Source organism: Macaca mulatta, chromosome 3 (genome assembly GCF_049350105.2).
Source record: "Macaca mulatta isolate MMU2019108-1 chromosome 3, T2T-MMU8v2.0, whole genome shotgun sequence".
Taxonomy (NCBI): domain Eukaryota; kingdom Metazoa; phylum Chordata; class Mammalia; order Primates; family Cercopithecidae; genus Macaca; species Macaca mulatta.
Genome location: NC_133408.1, coordinates 192,263,638 through 192,287,322, shown reverse-complemented (window position 1 = coordinate 192,287,322; position 23,685 = coordinate 192,263,638). Strand labels below are relative to the sequence as shown.

Sequence of the window (23,685 nt, the reverse complement as noted above, 5' to 3'; positions counted from 1 at the left end):
AAGCCTGTAATCCCAGCACTTTGGGAGGCCGAGACGGGTGGATCACGAGGTCAGGAGATCGAGACCATCCTGGCTAACACGGGGAAACCCCGTCTCTACTAAAAAATACAAAAAACTAGCCGGGCGAGGTGGCGGGCGCCTGTAGTCCCAGCTACTCGGGAGGCTGAGGCAGGAGAATGGCGTGAACCCGGGAGGCGGAGCTTGCAGTGAGCCGAGATCTGGCCACTGCACTCCAGCCTGGGTGACAGAGCAAGACTCCGTCTCAAAAAAAATAAAATCAAATAAATAAATAAATAAATAAATAAATATTCACATACTAGTTGCCACATTTTAAGTTAAGGCCATTCGTATAATATTCCCACCATTGTAAAGCTGAGTTTATGTCTAAATCTGTTAAATAGGGCAAAGCAGCTTCCTGCACTTTTTAAGAAGGTCTCACTGTTGCTGGAGTGTATGGCACGACCCTGGCTCCTGCAGCCTTGAACTCCCGGGCTCAATGGATTCTCCCACCTCCACCTACCCAGTAGCTGTGACTACAGGTACTCGCCACCACACCTGGCTCCTGCACTATTAAAAGGTTTGCTTTAATAGTCCTAAAGACTGTAGACTTGTAATTTTAGAATTTAACGAGTATATTTGGTGAAATGTTTTCTACAGAAAACTGCTCACCTGGAGTTGTAATTTTGTCATAGGAGGTCAATTTCACCCATCAACTCTAGGAATACTTAACTCATTTCTAGATTATGATCTAATTAATTCAACCTGAACAAGGTAAGTAGAGATTCTATCAAAATTACTAACTGTAAACATTTTTCTTCCTTATAAAGTGAATGGTACACATGGCAGAATCACAGTTCGTTTCTATCTATAGTACCTGCCAAATTGAATAAACAAAAAATTATAACTCACCTCTATTAACAGCAAAAGGACCATTACAATTCTCCCACAGATGAGCAAACAGAAAACAGGATCTCATTTGCTTAAGAACAGCCAGAATTCATACTCAGATCTTTCTGAGTCAAAAACCCATCCTTCTGCTCATAAGCCTTTCAGATCCAGCTATGCTGGCAACGCCTAAGGAGTTTAAAAACAGAAAGCAAAAATGGGACGTCTTCCCTGGGGCCTGTATTCTGATTCTCTTAATTTGGGATGGATCTTGCCCAGGGTTGAGAACCACAGCATCATACCTGTCACATTCTAATGGATCACTCTGTCCTGTCAATGTAGGTTTAAAACAAAATGTGCTCAGCCTGGCATGGTGGCTCACACCTGTAATCCCAGAACTTTGGTAGGCCAAGGTGGGTGGATCACCTGAGATCAGGAGTTCGAGACCAGCCTGACCAACATGGAGAAACCTTATCTCTACTAGAAATACAAAATTAGCCAGGCGTGGTGGTGCATGCCTGTAGTCCCAGCTACTCGGGAGGCTGAGGCAGAAAAATCTCTTGAACCCAGGAGGTGGAGGTTGAGGTGAGCCAAGATGGCACCATTGCACTCCAGCCTGGGGGACAAGAGCAAAACTCCATCTTAAAAAAAAAAAAAAAAAATTTTCCCACAGTCCTTTAAGTTGACAAACAGAAGTACAATCTCAAAGATCATCTTATACCAAACATGGAAGCTTTGGGTGTCCTGTGGTGGAAGGACAGGTTATACAGCTCTAGCTTAGCCAGGCTGCCACACCACTGACATACAGAGCGGTGTTATTCCCGGGGTTTGGAGAAGGTGCAACAAAGCACCTGCCAATGCCCAGATGCAGAGCAGAGGTGGGAATGACAGTGCGCACTGTGAGATGTGCAAAGCATGCTGAACCGGGCAGGGCAGGGTGAAGGTGGGAGTATCAAGTAGGTCCCTGAATAGCATAGAACTAAAGAAGAAAATGGCATTAGAAGGAATGGCTCTTGCTACCATGTTCAGGGTGCAAAGGTGTGACTGAAGGCAGGCAGACCAACCGGGAATATGATGCAATAAAATGGCTGGAAGATCATGAGAAGCCAACGGTACAGCAATCCCGAGAAGCAGCAAATCTCCAAGGGAATGCAGAGAGACACTTTGGATCAGGGGAGAAGCAGGTGGTACCAGACTCTTGACTGGGGAGACTGAGGGTCGAGCACAGTGACAATATCAGAGATTTGGGCAGCTGAGGCTTGGTAAACTCAGATTTCACCATACTGAGTTCAATATTAAACTTATTTCTAAACTCAAATAATAACATCACATTTTTGTGTTGTTATTCTTGGTTTTGTTTTATTTAAGACGTGGGGTCTCACTCTGTCGCCCAGGCTGGAATACAGTGGCCCAATCCTAGCTTACTGCAGTCTTGACTTGCTGGACTCAAGTGATCCTCCTGCCTCAGCCTTCTGAGCAGCTGGGACTACAGGGGCACGCCACTGCACCTGGCTACGTTTCTTTACGAAGGCAAATTTTCTGAGAACAAAATATGCTTCATTCACCTCCTCTGAGAGTGGAAGTAAGGAAAAAATTTTAAAACACGACCAAAAAAAAACACACTTCACAACTTAGAAGAAATACCATAAATAGCAATTTTTAAAGTAACATAATTATAAGAATTATATGAAGAGCGAAATAAACCTAAATCTATTAATTGAGCAAACTACCTTTCAAGCCAACAATCCATTCAGCAAACATCAGAGTAGTTACTGAAAGCTTACAGTCATGAATCCTGAATTTCTGGGAAAGAATATCAGAAATCATTAGTCGCTCCTTCCCACTATACCCCAGATGCCAAAACCATCTCTGACGGGTTATCCAGACCCACGATAAACCATCTCTGATGGGTTATCCAGACCCACGATAAGCCATCTCTGATGGGTTATCCAGACCCATGATACCTCTGGCCACTGCAGGGCACGCAGCCCACACCATTCAGAAAAAGACATTTCCTCCCACAAGCTGGGTATTAATCAAATCCGCCAATGATGTAAAACAATCTCAATATTCTTTGAAAGAAGCACAGCGACAGGGAGAAAAACAACAGACCACCACACTACAGCAGAAAGGTATTTATAAATATTCTAACAGCTTTTATTACAATGGTGCAAGGAAGTATTTCATCCAACACTCACCGACAACAAACCATCATCTTCTATAAAACAGTTCCAGAAAGTTCAAACAAAAAAACTAAAACATACAAGATCTGTAGTAATTCTCATACAATACTGTTTAGTGTTCAAACTTCATGTCACTCCAATAAAGTATAATCATTTTCTAGCAAACATGTGGCAAAAAAGTTTGCTGTTTTATTTGTTTGCCTATAAACATATCAGAACATGCCTCACAATTAAAAACTCTGGATCACAGCACTCCATGACATCAATATCTATTCGTGCTTAGTATCAGCCAGTTGTACCAAATACCATAAAATACAAAATGATAGGAAATATAAACATCGATTTGTATTTCAAGTTTAAACATTTTATTTACAAAAATAGGCTGGGAGGAAAAGGGTTTTGCACCCCCACATTCTCTCCCGGGGCAGAATGATTTTGCGCCATTTTCTAATGTTGTTTTCTCTAACAATTTTCAGTCACATTTGGATTCCTTCAGAATTGTATTTGTCAGCTAGCAGCTCGGAAGAGGAGGGGGCGGCGGGAGAGCGAGGGAGAGGAGGGCGGGTGAGGGAGGAGGCTGGCAGACAGCGGTCGCACACGGATAATGGCTTTTACTGAAGGGCCCGCGCCGCGCCTCATGCACCGGCAATGCAAGCACGCTGCTGGGCAGCAACACCGACGTCGCTATTTACAGAACGGCGGCCTTCTCTGGGTTCTGAAGGACACTTGTTTCCCAACGTGACACCACTGAACGACGCTTTCAGGCAGACACTAGGACATGACTCCGAAGACGGGGTTGTGGCGGCAGATGCTGGGCCCGTACTCTTCATAGTCCTTCTTGGTGTGGCAGACCTGAAAGAACTCGGGCTACGAGAGGCAACAGGCAGACAGAAAGACACACATTTCAGAAGAAAGTCAAGCACCAAGCAGGCAAGACACTCCCCTCATCCCGGCCTCCACCCTCCCTCACGGGGCCACTGCTGCAAGGTTTTACCTCTCTGATGGACGGAACTACTAAATGGGGGGCATTTCACTTTTTAGAAATTTCATCAGCCTCTATCTTCTCAGGACCAACCAAATGCTGGTCCCCCACTAACAACATGTGATAATGTGTAAGCTGTTCACAGACCCCCCACCACCACCGTGTGAGCTGTTCACAGACTTGAGGGGAAAAGTAAGAATTATTTGGAAAAGTCACTGAAATTAATGATTAATGCAGGATTTGTTTAGATTATTTTTGGATTCCACTTACCATGTTATCTGTAACCCCTAATTAGCAAGGATAAGTGATAAATGTGTTGTGTGATATATTAAGACCATAGTTTATATTGGGCCGGGCGCAGAGGCTCAGGCCTGTAATCCCAGCACTCTGCGAGGCTAAGCTGGAGGGGGGTGGATCACCTGAGGTTAGGAGTTCAAGACCAGCCTGGCCAACATGGCAAAACCCCATCTCTAAAAAACACAACCAAAAAAAATTAGCCAGGTGTGGTGGTGAACGCCTGTAGTCCCAGCTACTCAGGATGCAGAGGCAGGAGAACTGCTTAAACCTGGGAGGCAGAGGTTGCAGTGAGTTGAGATCGCGCCACTAAATTCCAGCCTGGGTGACAGAGTAAAACTCCATCTCAAAAAAAAAAAAAAAGATATAATTTATATTTTACAGAATTGTCTGTTTAGAGCCACACGATTAGGGCACACACTATTTCACCTTCAGAGACGATATTTACCCAAACTCAATAGAGAGCACAGGAATGGAAACACAGAGCCCGAGAGAGGGACTTACAGTCGAGGCCAGCATGGAGCCTCCGAACCACACGGCATAGCGCTGCATGTGATGAGTGACCACCTGGACCTCCACAGGCTTTGGCTGGAAGAGAAAGCAGCTCTCACTCCACGCGCACAGACACATCTGTGATCCAATCATCCCCCAGCTGATGAGACCACGGCTTCACCCGGGGCCGCCCTCCTCTTACTGGCACAAGCACAACCTCACACCCAGCACTCAGTGACTCTGCCCCTGCTGCCAAATCCCCCCTAAGACCCACCACAATCCCAGCCCCCAGGGCTCAAAGGAACACAGTGCGCCCGGCAAGCAGAACCTGCCTCTCACAAGGCTGAAAAAGCACAAAATCCAGGCAATTAACCGCACTGCTTTTTCTTGACCAAACGTATCAGATGTTTTAGCACCGCAGAGATCATCCCAAATAAGATTAACCATCCCCAAAATACTAAAAGAAACTGTGCTTTTCCGGCTGGGTGAGGTGGCTCATGCCTGTAATCCCAGCACTTTGGGAGGCCAATGCAGGCAGATCACGAGGTCAGGTGATGGAGACCATCCTGGCTAACACAGTGAAACCCCGTCTCCACTAAAAATACCAAAAATTAGCCAGGTGTGGTGGCGGGCACACCTTTAGTCCCAGCTACTCAGGAGGCTGAGGCAGGAGAACGGTGTGAACCTGAGAGGCGGAGCTTGCGGTGGGCCGAGATCTCGACACTGCACTCCAGCCTGGGTGGCAGAGCGAGACTCTGTCTCCAAAAAAAAAAAAAAGGAAAGGAAACTGTGCTTTTCCAACAGTGGACTCATGCGCGCTCTTCCTTGCGCCCACTGCCGCTATCGAAGCCCACTCTTGGTTAGAAGCCCACAGTGATCACCAGCTACTTAAGAATTACTATCTTGGAGAAACGCCTTGTAACTCCCTGCTAACGTTAGTTATTTTCATTTAACGAGAACGTTTCCGAAGGAAATGAGAGATCCTCACCGTAAATCAGTCCCATCTCCTTGGGACACTGGTCATTACACCCCATGCCTGATCTCTACGACACAAAAGGAAACTGCCGGCAGGTATGGTCAGGGAGAGTTTGAAGCTGCCATTGCTGTGTCGTCAGGACCATCGGTCTGAACCACCAGCCTGGAAGGACCTCAGGCAGCAAACCTCCGTGGTCATGTCAAAATGCAGCTCAGAAAGCGAGGCACGCTTGTTTTGATTTCACGCAGCCCAGACAAGCTCCTTCAGCTCTGTGTCAGGAGGGCCCGAGTCAGGCCTGGCGCAGAAGCCCCAGGCACCACGTGGAGGCCCCTGGCTCCTACCTTGATCCTCCCGCCGCTGAGCTCCTCGCTGAGCCTCAGCCTAGCATCCACCACTCTCTTCAAATCCCTCTGTAGTCGGCGTCCGAAATCCCTGAACATGGTGGAGCCTCCTGAGAGAACGACATTCTACAAGACACAAAGCAGAGGGAGCCTTGGGTGAAATCGCCCATCCATAGTTCCGGGAACCACCCACAACAGAGCTCCCACAGGTCCAATCGCTTGTGGGCATGACACACCTGCCCTATGAAAGACGTGAACAGAAGCGAACTTAACGCTATTGGAAAAGTGTAGTTTTTTTTTTCTATGGCAACAACCATGTGCCACAGATGGCTCCTTAATCCTTTCCTCAGTTACAGCAAAGCAAAAACAAGGCGATTCTCATGCCTCCCCTGCCAACCCCTCACATGGACCAGGAAGCCAAAACAAATAACAGAAACTGTCCAGCTGACTTGAGCCAAAACAACACTGGCTCTCCCGCTGCTCCGCCTTAACCATCACCGGGGGAACGTCTTCTAATGGGTGCTTGGAGCTTCTCAGAAGGACGATCTTGGGAAGAAAGCATCCGAGTTACCAGAAGGAACATTCTCAGATGAGCCACCCAGCCAGCACTGCCCTCCAGTGCCAAGACTCGCTCGGTGGCCACCCCAGAAGCTCGGTGGGGGGCAGAGGAAGGGGAAGCACTCGCCTGTCCCGCTCCGCCTGCCCAGAACCTGAACCAGCCCTCTGTCCAGCATCTCCGCATTGTCACCCTGCCTGCCTGTCAGTCATCCACACCGTCTGCTCCTGACTTGCAGCCACTGACATCCTCATGGCTCAATGGCCCAGGTCACCCAAGCAGCCGGTCCTCTTCTGGTGTATGTCAGAGGCCACAGTGGCCTAACCTACATCACTCACCTCTCGCCTCTCACCACAGGGCACTGCATCATCTCACGTCCTCACAAGACGAGGAAGGGTGATATTTTTAGACAGAGAGACCACATTTATGTAACTTTTCCTACAGTATATTATTACAATAATTATTCTATTAGTTACTGCTGTTCAGAAGTCTCTTACTGAGCCTAATTTCTAAATTAAACTTTATCATAGGTATGTATGTACAAGAAAAAACACAGTATATATAGGATTTGGTACTATCTGCAGTTTCAGGCACCCACTGGGGTCTTCAATCATATCACCCACTGGCAAGGGGGACCAGCGTATCTCCTGGTTGAACTTTCTTAGAGAAAACACCTTATATGAAAACTACATAAGGAAATTAATCCTTCAAGGAGTCAAAAAGCCCTATTTCCTTTAATCGTCTAAATATGTTAGCTCTTCCCGAGTTCCTGAGCAACTGCAGAGCTCTTTTTCAGGCACTCCTCCCAGTCAGCTCTGGGTGCGTGAACAGTGAGTCCCTCACCAAGTTTACAGGTAAGCAGAAGTCACAAGGAATCAGTACAGAGAAAAAAAAAATGCACTTTTCTGTCCCTAGCAACCCAGGTTCTAAGTTATATGATATGAGAGTAGTCCGTTCCTGCTTACTGCTGTTCTGGGGAAAGACAGCCAGCACTGAGTGCAAAGGGATCATTTTTCTCTCGTGCCAACTCCTAGAACTGCTGTGACAGCACCCACATGGACTCAGAGTTAGATAGTGAAGTCAGAGCAGGAAGAATGAAAGAGGGCAGAAGCCATGGGAAGCCACCAGTGATCTGGCCTTCTACCTGAAGAAGTGACCAGTGATCTAGCCTTCCACCTGGAGATGCTGGCCTTCCACCTGGAGAAGTGACCAGTGATCTGGCCTTCCACCTGGGAGTGCCACCAGTGACCTGGTCTTCCACCTGGAGAAGCCACGAGGGATATGGCCTTCTACCTGGAGAAGCCACCAGTGACCTCGTCTTCCACCTGGATTCTGCTCCAATTCCACCCTGAGTGTCTGTATAGAGAAATTTCACCTCCGGTTACCTGCCAGCAGCAGATGTTTGATAAATCACCTAACATGCTATAGCTGCTCCAGTCGCTAAGGCAAAAGGCTGTCAGGAGCTGAAGAAGCCATGTCCAGCCCTTTCAATGCAACAATGGTTTTGCTCATCCATGGTGGCAAATACCAAAAACATGATGCACAGGACCTTTTTCTTCACTCGTCAGCTATTAGTGTTAGTGTATTCTATGTGTGGCCCAAGAGTTTCTTCTTCTTCTGATGTGGCCCAGGGACGCCAAAAGGCTGGACACCCCTGGGCTAAAGCTTCTACAGTGGCTTGGCCAGGGACAGAGCCTCACAAAACTGTGATCTCATAAAACTGTGCCACAATATTTTGTTATCAGCTTCGAGAAGGTCAAGGCTAATATATTGTTAAGGGAGGATCTGGGCTTGGCCTTCAGGGCCAGGAACTGGGGTGGTCCTGAGGCCACCCTTCCAGGACTCTCTGCAGCGGTGAGAGATCCCCCAGAGCCCACACTGTGCCCCATTCCTTGGTGTTTACCCCACACTTCTACTCACAGGGAACAGCCCTGAACACTGCAGACACTCTAAGGGGTACCCATGCCTTACGGAGACGACCTGATCATGAACACACTGAATAAAATACCTGGCAATGGTTTTCTGCCCCGGGAACTCTGCAGTCTGTCCTCATCTGGGGGTTTCACTGCTACACACTTCTTTGCTTTCTTAAAACTCTGTGGGCGTGGCCAACCGAGGAAACCGCCGTCACATCCATTTCTCGAGAGGCAACCCCGACGCCCCTCGCCACAGGGAGACCACAAGGTCACTGGGCACCTGCCTTCTTGACCCACTTTCAGTCTAGTTTTCAAGCCAACATCCTGTCCCAGGATCAGCATGATGAATAATCACTGTTGTCCTCTGTCACCCTGTGGAGAAATCTCTCGTGACCAACCTGAGAGCGCCTGGCTCCTGTCAGAGTCTAGGGACCATCAACCACAGCTGCAGCTATGGAAACGCCAAACTCAGGGGAGCCCCTGGATACCAACACTCAGGTAAGATGTCACCAAAAGGGGAGGACTGGCAGGAACAAGGCCCTGACAGATGGGGTGGCAGCTTGAACTCACATAAACAGGGTTATATTCTGATCCCTGGCTTCCTTCAGACGGGTCTCCTGGCCTGGTTGCTCTTTCAGACACACGGCATTCCTTGTTGCCATAATATCAAGAATCATAACTTAGACGCATTCTTGATATTTTGATCATCTCATCTTAGAATAAGCCTCAGCTGATCCCTGGTCCTGCTCTCTCATGACTGGCCACGCTCGCCGATGATTTCCTGGAGAGACAGACCCTGGCTTATATCCAATTAAGAATTAAGTGAGGACTGGGGAAGAACAAGGATGGGTCAGTGCTTGGAATTAGACATTTCTAAGGGTGCTTTTGCTGAGGTTTTGTGATTTTTTTGTTCTTTTGCTATTGTTTTTCATTTACTGTTTTGTTTTTTGTTTTTGTTTTGTGGTTTTTGTTTTTTTTTTTTGAGATGGAGTCTCACTCTGTCACCCAGGCTGGAGTGCAATGACGAGACCTCGGCTCACTGCAAGCTCCGCCTCCCGGGTTCACGCCATTCTCCTGCCTCAGACTCCTGAGTAGCTGGGACTACAGGTGCCCGCCACCCACACCCGGCTAATTTTTTTGTATTTTTAGTAGAGACAGGGTTTCACCATGTTAGCCAGGATGTCATTTACTTTTTTAAAACCCACCGCAGACAACTCCTTTAAAACTTCTCCAGGCTAAGATTCCTACAGCCTCGCTCTCTGTCAGGGAATGCTGCAGCCTTGGGAACAGTTCCTTGGGACACTGTCAGGCGATCCCAAACAGTGTCCCAAGGAAGCCCGGGGTGTCTGAGAGCTCTCCCTTGGCCCACCAGTGTAGGAGAGGGGCCACGGGGCCAGGTTTCTTGACTGTCACTCTGGACTTGGTGAGCTTATCCTTTCCTCAGACAACTGTCGAACACACGGGTCCGCTTCTCACTGTAATACCCAATGGCCGACACAGCACCATGGGCACACCTGCTGCCTCATCTCAAAATTCTGGGCCATTGTTATTTTGAAGGATAATCTGAGGGATACACAATCCGTTCACACCTCTAAGTCTTCTAAATTCTATCAATGGATCCAAAAGTCCCAGGGGAATGCTCCTGGTCTGCTCGGCGTTCTTTCATTATTCACTCACAAGACTGTTTCCCCTCTGAACTTCACCGCGAGCCATGAGAAGACCCAGCAGGAGGAAATCCATTTCATTATCCGCTATAGGGATGGGTGGAGGACATATTCTTAGTGAGAGTCTAAAGAAGAAATTTCTCTCAGATCTCAGTGTCAGAAAAAGCTGGGCCTCTTAGGAAAACTCACTGGCCTTAATCATATGTCCCCTGTGCCTGCCATTACAGACTGAGTTCCCATCTTTTCCCCAGCTGCTGAGAAGCTGAGAGCCACGAGGGGCCTCTCCCGTAGCTAGGCACAACCACAGAATGGTGCACATGGGTTCTGCCCTCGTCCCACCCTGCTGCACTATTCTGCCACCCTCACTTCTCCTCACCCAGATTCCTTCAGCTACTTCATCCTTGTATATTGGATATACTTTCCTGCCTGCTTCAAATTTTCCACACTAGAAGGCAAGCAGGCAGGAGGGGCAGGGGTGTGGGCTTGCATGATCTTCAGGCAAAATACAGTTAATCATTCCCTAAGTTTATGAAAGGATGCTGGGTCCTCATTCTGAATTCCTTTCCTCCTTCAGTAACTGAAGAACAAACCTCAACAGCCTAAACATCCCTGTGATCAGCAGCAAACATCCCACTGCATTCCGCAGGCAGTTACTGCGTTAAAGACACTGAGCTACAAACACAAAGAAAACATCACAGAGACCTGCGGAGCGGACTGCAGCCCGGGCGCCGGGGTTCACCGCGGACCGTAGCCCGGGCGCCGGGGCTCGCTGTGAGGCCTGAAGAAGATGCCTCAACCTCCCAAACCTAGAGATTCCTAAAAGTTCAGAAATGTAAACAGGGAACTTTAAAACACATACTTTTTCATTCTGAGGATCTGCATCTTCATAACAATCGTGAATGTTTTCAATGCTTCATTTCAGTTTTGTCTTCTAAAAAGCAATTCTATTTGTTTCTTACATTAAAAATAAATAAATAAAACAAAAATCATTTCATGGCTGAATCTTTATTTTCACTTAGGAAACGCCCAGGAAGACAGCTGCAGGTGGAAGCTACGCTGAGCTCTCAGCGGGGCTAAGGCAGGCAGGGCCCTGGCCGATGGCAGATCGTCCCACAGGCATCCCTGTACTCCACTTTCCCCGAGGGCCGGGAGAGCTGCACACACCACCGCACGAGTAGGCCCCTAAAACAGAGCCAAGTCACTTCAGGAGTGGCATCCATTTCAAGAGATTCTGTGAGGGGAAGTCACAAACCAGCAAAAGGCAAGGGCCAAACAGCCCTCATTCGCGCTGCTCCTCTGCAATTCAGAATCCCTGCCTCCTCACCGCGAAACGTCACTTGAGCTCCAACAGTCCAGCTCAGCACGGAATAGAGCTCCTTGTGGTCAGCACTCTGCATGGGCACGATTAGCGTGGCCACAGATAGTGAACTCTAAAACTAGGCAACAAATAAAACCTGAAGACAACACTGCACGAATACTGCAAGATTCGGGATGACCTGTGCCGTCAAGGTGCTTCTGGAGAAGTTAGGAAACTCGGAAAGGAACATCATGAGCTCAGAAAGTACTCAGCAAATGAGACGAATGTGGAACAGGAGAGACAGAAAAAGGGCAGAAAATGAAAACACTAACTGAGGGGTGCTCTGAGTCCAGGTTATAATGTATATCATATTACCCAGCATATACTGTATATAAATGTATATTAAAACTTCAAAGCAAAGACAAGTTGAAGAAAACAAAAGTCCCTAAACCGAGTCAATTAAGACACTCAAAGTTGCAAGTAGTGGATAAGACAGCAATGGGTCCCACTTGGCCATGGCAAGTGGACAAGACGGTCTCACCAACCAGGTCAACCACTGTATGAGAGCTCACTGGTTGTACTGATTTCCTCTAAATCCTCTCAGATTTCTGGCCTAGAAGTAGATAATCTGTATCCTAGCTTGTTCTGTTGACTTCGTTGTGGTAGAAAATAGACCAAATACAAAAGAGGACTTAACAAATACAATTAGATTCACATTAAATCCTTGGAGTGATACCTGAAATGAACAGTAATTCCATCTTTTAAAGACATACATGGGCTCTTGTGCAGAGGGCTCTGTAATAACTTTTACCGCTGTAATCAAACTAGGTGACCAAAAAGATAGTGAGAGAGAAAATGTATCCTCAGAAAACTTCAAACAGGCCAGTTTACCCGGCAAAACTGAGAGCTGGATTTCAGACATTAAGAGAGAATTTGTAACACAAGACATCATCATAAAACTTTTTTTTTTTGAAATGGTAAATGATCATTACATCTAGAATGGCCATTTAGTTTTCAGAGAAATTTCTATTTCAAATAAACGTAAGCCTAACAATCTAGATTTTTAAAATCACTATTAATGGCTATTTTAATACGTTTAAATTCTACTTCCATGTAAAAGGCGAATATTAAGCCAACAAATTAATGTAATAGATTTTTTTAAAAAACATTTTATTAAAAAAAATTTTTTTAGGTCTGGAGTGATGGCTCATGCCTGTAATCCCAGCACTTTGGCAGGCCAAGGCGGCCAGATCACCTGAGGTCAGGAGTTAGAGACCAGCCTGGCCAACATGGTAAAACCCCATCTCTACTAAAAATACAAATATTAGCTGGGCGTGGTGGTATGCACCTATAATCCCAGCTACTTGGGAGGCTGAGGCAGGAGAATCACTTGAACCCGGGAGGCGGAGGTTGCAGTGAGCCAAGATTACACCATTACACTCCAACCTGGATAACAGGAGTGAAACTCCGTCTCAAAAAAATAAAAATAAATAAAATAATTTTTCAATTTAGAAAGAATTTCAAGCTTAGCAAAAGTGATACATTCTTTATTCAGATTCACCTACTGTTAACATTTATGGTAGAGTGTTTTTATTTATCATTTGCATGCATTTATTCTGTCCCCTCCCACACGCACACACATCTGGAGCCGGGGAGCATCTGAGCGTAACTTACATACCTCATGGCCCTTTACTACTAAATACTTTAGTGTATATTTACTAAAACTGAGAACATTCTTTCATGTTACCACAGTACAACTGCCAACTTCATAAACTTAACATTGATACAAAACTTTAATCTACTGTTCCTATTCCCATCTTGCCACTGGATTTATTAATATTCTTCATGGCATTTTTTTTTCTCTCCAGTCCAGAGTCCAGTGCAGGGTCAGACTGTGCAATTACTTGTCATGTCTCTGTAATAGGTTTTTTAATTAAAAATTATTCACTAGGGTATGAAAATAAATGTTCATTATAATACTTGAGAAGCATTACATGATCTTGAGTTGCCTTCAAAGGTATTATATAAATTCATTTCTTTCATTTATTCATATAACCATACAAACAGTGCTATGCGTGTGTGGGCAAATGATTTTACACCAAGTCACCCAGATACTTCAATAGGGAAAGAATAGTCTTTTTCAACAAATGATGTGGGAATAATTTATATCCATGGGTGAGAGGATGAACATTTATTTACTTTCTTCATTTCATATACACAAATTAACTCAAAATTTATCACTGGTTTAAATGTAAGGGCTAAGAGTACAAAATTTCTTTTAAAAACCATTTTTTAAAAACTTCGTAATTTTGTGGCAGGCAAAAATTTCTTAGCACATAAAAAAGCATGAACCATAAAAGAAAAAAGTTGATAAATGGGGTTCCATACATTTGTTCTTCAAAAACCACCACTAAGAAAATGAAAAGACAAGCCACAGACTAGAAAAAAAATCTGCAACACATAAATCTGACAAAGGATTTGTATCCAGGATATCTGAAGAACTCTCATTATTGAGTTGTCACTCAATAAACAAATCAGTTAAAAATGGGCAAAAGATTCAAACGGACATTTCACAAAAGAAAATATACAAATGACCGCTAAGTACAGGAAAAGACAATCAACAACATTTGTCATCAGGATCATACAGCTTAAATCCACCACACACCAAGTGTGGGTAAAGACGAACAACTGCAACTCTTGTGCGTTGCTGGTGGGAGGGTAGATGCTGTAAGTACTTTGGAAAAAGTCGGGCAGTTTTCACAAAGTGAAAACGATGTACACTTACCATACAACAAAGCGACTGCACTCCCAGGTATTTCCCAAGGAGAATGAAACATATCCAGCAGACGCTGAGTATATTTCCAATGTTCATAGCAAGGTTTTTTGTAATAGCCAAGACTGGAAACAACTCAAATGTCCGCCAGCAGGGGACGGCTGACTTGCAGCACAGCCGCTCGCTGAGGCGCTCCCAGCAGTACGAGGGGACAAATGACACGCACACCTCAAAAGCACCAGCTGAGTGAAGGAAGCCGGAAACAGAGAATACGTGGAACACTCCATTTCCAGCAGCCCCCCATTATCTGTGGCTCACGCTGCAAGGTGTCAGTTACCCGTGGTCAACCACAGTCTGAAAAGATTAAACGGAAAATTCCAGAAAAAAACACTTTGTTAAGTTTTAAGCTGCACACCATGCTGAGAAGCATGATGAAATCTCAAGCTGTCCCACTGTGTCCCGCTTAGGGCACAAGTCTTCCCTTTGTCCAGCATGTCCATGCCACCCGCCCTGAGTCACTCAGTAGCCACCTTGGTGATCAGACCGACTACCGCACCATCACAGTGCTTGAGTTCAGGTGACCCTCACTTTATTTAATAAGAGCCCCACAGCACAAGAGTGGTGATGCTAACACACTGTTGTAACTAATCCGTATTATTAGTTATTGCTGTTAATCTCTTACTGTACCTAATTTGTAAACTTTATGAAAAGTATGTATGCACAGGAAAAAAAGATCGTATACAGAGGGTGTGGCACCACCCACAGTTTCAGCCGTCCACTGGGGGTCTTGGGACACATGCCCCATGGATAAGAAGGGACTCCTGTATACGAAACTCTGGCACGTCAAATCCCGCAGATGGGCGCCTTCCTGGAGCAGAGGCTGAGGAACTCCCGCCAGCCATGCTTCCCCGCTGTACCTTAACTGTGGTGATTATCACCTAAGTATGTAAACTTTCTTTTCAAACCATACACTTAAAAATGGGTTCATGTGACTCTGTATAAATTACATCTCAAAGTCGAACTTTTAAAAACAGAGCAACATAAGAGAAAGTGACGGCAACGGGTCACTCTGAGTTGAGACGGCAGGAATGGCCTTGCTGAAAAGGTGGCATCAGGGACTTAAATGAGAAGAAAGACGCCCTAAAGAGGGTGCACATTTAGCCAATGTGTACAGTCTCTAACTCTTCATTTCTCAATGTTCTGTAACTGTGTGAGGACATAAGATTGAGCCAAGTCGCTCAATTTTATTTTAACATTTTTAACATTTAATCCCCCATAGTTGCTATGGACAACAGGAAAACAATACGCACTACACTTCGAGACATTTCCTAAAAGCAAACTCCAGCTCCCACCCTAGTTCCACGTCGTGCTTTGTGTTGAGAAATTCTCATGTAAACTCAACAAACCCTTTAGTATTGAAGAATGAACAACCCTTGATCTGTTACCAAAGTAACTGTCCACCTTGTTCCTTCCGCCCTCTGAATACACTCCTGTCGTCCCCACCCTCCAACCCAACTCCTCCCCACTGGCAAATGTCCCCTTTCACACAGACACACTTTAGAGAGAACTCCGGGAGAAAGCGAGAGCTTCTGTGCCCCAGGCCAAATAACAGGTTCAAATCTCATGTTTTGCTCCTGCCTGAGCTTTGGAACACAACAACTCCCAGCGTCCACTGTCTACACGGATGTGGCACGCACAGTGGGTTCCGGATCCGTAAGAACGCAGAGTTGGTGAGGTCTCCTGCACACGCTTCCTGCACAGGCAGGCTGCCGTCCTACAAGTCTTCCACTAGCTCTGCCCAGATACTGTTTCTAAATTAATGCTGCAAAGTACTCTTGTTTTCGTCACATTGAGCTTCGGCCTAGAATTACTGAACTGAACTTTAGCTCTATGCACAGAACGACAGCCTCCGGGTTAGAAGGTCCCTGTGTGGGCACGTCCTGAGGGAGGCAGGCCAGAGCAGACCTGCCCCAGACGGCACCTCCCAAGGACAAGGTCAAGGGACTGGCTTGTACTTCAGCAGCCCCTGAACCCCTCGCCCTAAGCTGTCCCACACCACCCATGGGGCTGACTCCCGGATGCAACTCTTTCCCCACACCCCGCTGCCGACAGCAGAAGTTTCAGGGGACAAGGGGGACCTGCCAGAGCGACAGTGGAGGGTGGAATACAGTCTAAAAGGAACATACAAGTGCTAAGTGATAGGCTCTATCGAATTGTCAGCCTGACAGGAACACCAGATGAGAGCAGAGCCCGACAGAAGACAAGCATTTAAGACGACGAAGCAGTACTGGCCCCAAACCCGGTTTTCCTGACAGGGCGTTTGGAGCCCTTCACAACCTGACCCCAACCTGCTCCCTGGAGCCAGGTGGGGATGCCCAAAGGCCTCACACTTCCCTCCACTGTCTGGTGCTGGGGCCTGAAGGAAGCAGCAAACCCCCTCACCCGTGAGCTCTCACGCCCTCATCTGTGACGACATCACCAGGCCGCTGGCAGGTCTGGGGGGAAATTAGAGGGTAATGACGTCAGCACCGGCCCAGGGAAGGCAGGACGGCGACAAGCACAGTGGGTTCTCTTGTTTGGCCCTCTCCGCCCTGGGCCATGCAGAGGCTTGAGCAGGGTCAGGTCTACACCCTGTCTGTCCACTCCTCCCTGAAGCCACCACTACACACAGCGCTCGGTAAGCAGGGACCCTCCACAGCCATCGTGGAATGAACGAGGAGCATTTCATTCGCTCTCCCCTCTGGAATAAAGGGGGGTCAGTAAAGGAAAAAAGACTCCAGCAAGTAACTCAAGAACCAGAAACAATAACTGACAATTTCTGATTAAGTCCTTGGATTCTGGTAACCTCCTAACATTTCTCCCTAGTGCACAGGTTCTCAATCAGGGACAATTGTGCCTCCAGGGGACATTAAGCAACATGTGGAGACGATTTTGATTGTCGGGACTGGGTGGGGGTGGGAAGGTGCTACTGGCACTTTGTGGGGAGAGGCCAGAGATGATGCTAAACATCCTATGATGAAAATGTCAATAGCACCAAGGCTAAGAAACCCTGCCCTAGTTAGCGCTGAGCAGTAAAACCAAAGATGCCTGCGCACCAGCAAAGAGGGCCACTGGGGAAGTGGTGTGCCACTCTGCAGCTAATCCAAGACATGTAGGAGTCCCAAAAGGCAGCAGTTGCCCGGGGCAAAAAAGCAAAGGAAACCAGGCAAAATCCCTGGGAACTTTAAAAATAGAAAAGTCAGTCGGCTAGAGGCCGCAGCAGGTGAGGAATCTGCTGCCCTGGCCTGGATGTGGAGCGCCATTTCAGAGTATCACTTGAAGTCATTTCATGGAACACAATGACAGTGCCTACTCACTGCCTGACACAGCTGAAGGCAATTCCACACACCAACTCCTTTCACCTTGCCAAAAATGGGATAAAGCAGGTACTAGTCCCATCCCCATTCTGCCGAGAAGGACGCTGAGGCACAGTGAGATCCAGTAACCTGCCAAAGTCACACAGCTGAACAAGCGGTAGGCAGGGCAGCACACACACCTGGCAGTCTAGAAGTTCACGGCCACGTGGCATCCACACCTGCAGACCTCGTGCTCACCACCATGCAGGATCCACGCACTCACCACACTGGGGCACCACCCCCCGCAGCCCATGCACTCAGCACAGCACTCTTAACCACCAGTCCACACAGCCTCCCTTCCCGTGTCACAGAATTCGGACCCCTTGTATAGACCAATTTGTAAAGTAGCTCTCCCTGTGCTGAGATGAAATCTGCCGCCCTGGTTTCTCTCCTTCCTCGGCACTGCTCACCGTCCAGCCAGCTGCCCATCACGTGTCCCAAGACAGCCTCATGCTCCCTGCAGGGTCGCCAGTCAAACAATGCTGCTTCCCTCAACCATTTCTCACAGGCCATCTTTTCAGGACCTCTTGCTGTTCTGGGGACCCTCCTCTGGATAAACTTCAAAATCCAACAACAAGCCTCTTATAACGTGGACTCCCCTCCGCAGCAGAACACAACACCATCAACACAGCATGTCTCCCCAGGACAAACAGAAAGCAACTCTGAAGCAGTGAGGTGGAACCCTGGCCTTGAGGGCCAGTCAAGGTCAAAAGACTTGCCATCTCCTAATAGAGCAAAAAGTGCTCTGTGGCTGTAAACACCTCCACATCCGATGCAGTGGGAAATGGAGGAAGCGTTACTACTTTTTAACTTATTATTATGCTTCCATTCTGGGGTACATGTGCCGAACATGCAGGTTGGTTATGCAGGTATACATACACGTGCCACGGTGGTTTGCTGCACCCATCAACCCGTCATCTACATTAGATATTTCTCCTAATGCTCTCCCCTCTCCTAAGAGACCCACCAACAGGCCCTGGTGTGTGATGTTCCCCTCCCTGTGTCCATGTGTTCTCATTGTACAACTCCCACTTATGAGAGAGAACATGCAGTGTTTGGTTTTCTGTTCTTGTGTTAGTTTGCTGAGAATGATGGTTTCCAGCTTCATCCATGTCCCTGCAAAGGACATGAACTCATCCTTTTTTATGGCTTCATAGTATTCCATGGTGTATATGACCACATTTTCTTTATCCAGTCTATCATTGATAGCCATTTGGGTTGGTTCCAAGTCTTTGCTATTGTGAACAGTGCTGCAATAAACATACGTGTGCATGTGTCTTTACAGCAGAATGATTTATAGTCCTTTGGGTATATATCCAGTAACGGGATTGCTGGGTCAAATGGTATTTCTGGTGCTAGATCCTTAGTCCGTTTGAACCCATTCTTACCATCAACAACCACGTTGCACATGACAAACAGAAAATCAAAAATTAAGTGTTATACTAACTGAAACCAAGGAAAACCTTTTTTAACACTCAACTACAAAAGCAATACCTCCCCCCTCGCCCAGATTAAATGGAAAAACTTTAATGGAAGGGTTATTTCCATTCTAAACAGAAAAGTTACTTTATCAAGGAAAAGGAAAAAGCCCTAGACTCAACTTCGCAGCCTTCACTGCCCCTCACGCTGTCAGCATCCCTTTCCCGGTGCTTGAAAACACAAGAAATAAATCAGAGAGCAAACCACAACAAAGTCAGTCTGAAGCCTCTCAGCCATGCCCACGACAAACCATTTCTCAGTGTGACAGGCACTGTTATTACCAACACACAATCCAATTTTCTCTGAGAAAATGACACGGTTGAGAGTCTGCCTCTCATTCCTAAAATGTATTCAGCAGGAGTCTTGATGGGAGATTAAACACAAGGAGATGACCCCACAGCAGCTGAGGGGCGGGATCAGGAGAGAACAGACGGTCCCCACTCATTTTCTTAGTACCCCTTCTCTAACTTTAGTTAGTTTGTTTGCATCAAAGTAAAATTGGTTTTCTAACTAGTCTTTTATGAGGATTAAAACAGTATCTGAGCTTATTATTTTTAAACTCAAGTGACTATCCATCATTACTCTGATGGCTTAAATGTGGCTTACAGGCGTCATTTGCTTTAGTTTCTTATTACCTATGCTTGTTTCACCTTCACAGTGAGGAAAAAGCAGAAAAAAAGAGAAATATGTGAAATTACCAATAAATGTATTCTTTCCATCTCATCTCAAAGTAAAGCAACAGTGCTTATTCTAATAATTCTGTACCTCAGAAATATAAACATTTAGCCTAATAGGGTTTTTTTGTTTGTTTGTTTGTTTGTTTTGAGACAAGGTCTCACTCTGTCACCCAGGCAGAACTGCAGTGGTGCGATCCTAACTCTCTGTAGCCTCCACCTCCCAAGTTCAAGGGATACTCCTGTCTCAGTCTCCCACGTAGGTGGCACTACAGGTGCATGCTACCACATCCAGCTAATTTTTTAATTTTTTCTTTTGTAGAGATGGGGTCTTGCTATCTTACCCAGGCTGGTTTCCAGCTCTTGGTCGTAAGCAATCCTTCTGCCTCATCCCCCTAAATTGCTGGGATTACACACATGAGCCACGAAGGCCAGCCTGCATTCTTAATCAATTTCCACAAGGAAGAGTAAGCAAACATTTTTTCTAAGAAAGAAAGGAAAGATGTCACAAATAATAACATTTTAGTATTTTAAAATCCAACCCCTTTATTTATAGAAAAGAAGCAGATTATCCCACACAACAGTCTAGAAAGAAAGCTCTCTCGGCAGCAAATCTAGCACAGACGAAACATTTTTAAATGCCCTATTAATCTAATACTGTTTTCAAAGTATGAAAAAATATCATACATCACTGTTTTATTTCACTGCTTATAGAGCACAGACCAACGTGACAATTTTTTTTTTTTTTTTTTTTTTGAAACAGGGTCTCTCTCTGTCGCTAAGGCTAGAGTGCAGCGGTGCAATCACAGCTCACTGCAGCCTTGACCTTCTGGGCTCAAGGGATCCTCCCACCTCAGCCTCCCAAGTAGCTGGGACCATAGGTGTGGTGCATTCCACTACAGCTGGCTAATTTTTTTTATAGATGGGGTCTCCCTGTGTTGCCCAGGCGGGTCTCGAACTCCTGGGCTCAAGCAATCCTCCTACCTTGGCCTACCAAAGTGATGGGATTACAGAGGCGTAAGCCCCTGCACCTACGTTAACATGACTTCCTAAAATAAGATTCTGAACTCAAGGTTTACTTTCGCAGTTTAACAAATATTTACTCAGCCTATCTGTTGAAATACTTCTTTCAGTAAGATTATAGAGTTGGTCTTCAAATCTAAAGTCAAACCCCCCAGACAGCAGACAAAGGCCCCTCAGGTCTCACCCCAACCTGCACCCCCGCCCTCCAGCCTCCACATCTCTGTGGTCTTGCAGACTCTGAGCATCTCTGAGGGATGTCTCCAGTGCCTGGAAAGCCCTCGCTCACCACCTCGCCAACCTGGCAACCCCTCCTTCCCTGACTCCCCTGCAAGAGCGCAAAGCCCCCAGGCCCCACAGTGTGCCGTGTATCTCATTCACCAGGTCAGCAGCACTTACTGAGCACCCCGCACGGGCCAGGAGTGTTCTAAGCACCGCAGGTTAGCAATGAATCTGACATATCAAAATGGTTGCCCTCTTGAGACGTGTTTCAGGTAGAGAGGCATAACTATTAAGTTTAAATAAGTAAATATATATAGCAAATTAGGAAACGAATGTCATGGAGAAAAAAATAAAGCAAGGCAGGGCAAAATGGCGTGGGAAAAAGCGCCAAGGTGCAGTCTAGAGCAGGTGGTGAGGACGCCTCACTAGAAGACACTTCACCCATAATGCACTTCACCCATAATGTGTTTGTTACCAACTGAAGGTCTGAGGAAACAGCACCAGGCAGGTCTGTCAGTGCCATTTTCCCAAAAGCACACACTCACTTCATGTCTCTGTATCAGCATTTTTTGCAATAACATATTTTTTAAATGAAGGCATGTACACTGGTTTTTTAGACATAATGCTATTATACAATTAAACCATAATATAGTGCAAACATAGCCTTCATGTGCACCGGGAAACTAAGAAATGTGTGTGCCTCACTTCATTGTGCCATTCACTTCATCGGGATGGTCCAAAACTGAACCCACAAAATCTCCAAGTCACGCCTGTAATATTATTTATCACATATCAAGCACTACACTTCACCCTCTGTAAGGGTGACCTGGTAATTCCATGAGATGCTTACACCTGGCCCATCCTGCACCTGAGGACACAGGGGCTGGGGAATGAGTGCAGTCATGATGCTAGGAAGCAGCTTGGCCCAAGTGGTGACCCACGCGCTGGAGCCTATACTCTTAACCACGACAATCTAAAAATAATACTGCTCAAAACGCTTCCCACAAAAGCCAAAGTCCAATATGACTGATTCTAAAAAAACATTGAATTCAGAAAACAAAGTGATCCCTTATCACTTTTGATACAATGTGAGAAATCGGCAAATCTCCTGGGTTTCATTCTGGCGATCAGCAGTCTTCTGGACACTTTCCTGACACCAGCCCACAGTCATTCCCTCCCACAGCCCACTCAGAACTGTGACTGGAAATCCAAACATATTCAAAAACCGGTTAAACCGGGTCAGCATTTTAGCCAGAAAATATCTGCTCCACTCAAGCCAGCAGATTCTCAAATCACAATCATTTGATTCAAAAAGCACCATTAGTTACAGACTCCTGTGTATGCCAGATTATGCCAGTGAAGCATACATATCCTGGTAATGCAATAAATCTTGACCTAAGCTAGAAAAGTATCAAAATTACCTAAATACAAAAAAAAGAGTTGGTACTGAAACGGACACAGCATGGAGCATCAGGCCTCATTACAAATCATGTTTTTAAAGAATTTTAATCGCTTAAGAAAGTGCTTACAACATAGTGGTGTTAATACATAGCATATGAAACATAAATATAACAGGATACAGGATATATCTACCTACCTATATACGGTTCATGAAAATAAAAGGGAAAGATGAAGTAATAACATAAACAGCAATGACCAGGCGTGGTGGCTCACGTCTGTAATCCCAGCACTTCGGGAGGCCAAGGCGGGCGGATCACCTGAGGTCAGGGGTTCGAGACCAGCCTGGTCAACATGGTGAAACCCCGTTTCTACTAAAAATACAAAAATTAGCCAGGCGTGGTGGCGGGTGCCTATAATCCCAGCTACTCGGGAGGCTGAGGCTGGAGAATCACTTGAACCCAGGAGGCAGAGGTTGCAGTGACTGGAGATTGCACCACTGCAGTCCAACCTAGGTGACAAGAGCGAAACTCTGTCTCAAAATAAATAAATAAATAAGTAAATAAACAAACAAACAGCGACTATAAAGGAGTAACTTCTGCTTTGTAATAGTGTTTTTTACATCTCAAATTTTCTATATTGAACATGAATTTCAGATTGGAAATCATGCACTCTGCTCATGTGTAGAGTCTAAGTTCTTTTCAGTGAACCTCTGACCACCCTCCTCCCTCCAACCCTGTCTCACAGCACACCTTTCACTTCCCACCTGGTGTCAGCCGTCGTCTATTTATTCAGTTCCCCACGTCAACTGGATTTCTCAATAGCCTGCAACCTTACCTTGCCGGATAAATGTATATTTCATGATGCCAAATAAAAGTCTCCATTTTAAACCACCTCTGCAGATGGAAAGGCTGTGTCTTTAAGCTGGTAAAAGAATCCCACAGCACATACCATTATAAACACCACACATGACCCAACAATCTCCTGAAATTTATGTCAGAAAGACTGGAAATAAAATCCATATTAACAGCAAGTTCTTAATATCAAATGTGGTATTAAAAATAACAAAAATTTTCATTCCTGGAATACTAAGAGGCTCTCTTCTTAACTCCGTTTGGCAGACACACAGTGCCACCTA

The 23,685-nt window shown here is 46.0% G+C and overlaps 1 protein-coding gene across 6 annotated transcripts in view; it reads right to left on the bottom strand.

Moving 5' to 3' along the window:
• Positions 1-23,685, bottom strand: part of ACTR3B (actin related protein 3B) — a 127,118-nt gene that overhangs the window by 23,986 nt on the left and 79,447 nt on the right. For 4 of the 6 annotated variants that reach the window (XM_028845060.2, XM_077995201.1, XM_015135211.3 and 1 more), the window contains 3 exons: positions 6,154-6,279; positions 4,849-4,932; positions 3,021-3,935 (listed from right to left, as the gene is read on the bottom strand). The exons of 1 other annotated variant lie outside the window; for it this stretch is intronic. In XM_028845060.2, the coding sequence (XP_028700893.1) occupies positions 3,840-3,935; positions 4,849-4,932; positions 6,154-6,279 (306 nt within the window). In that variant the 3' untranslated portion in view covers positions 3,021-3,839. 6 annotated transcript variants of the gene reach the window in all.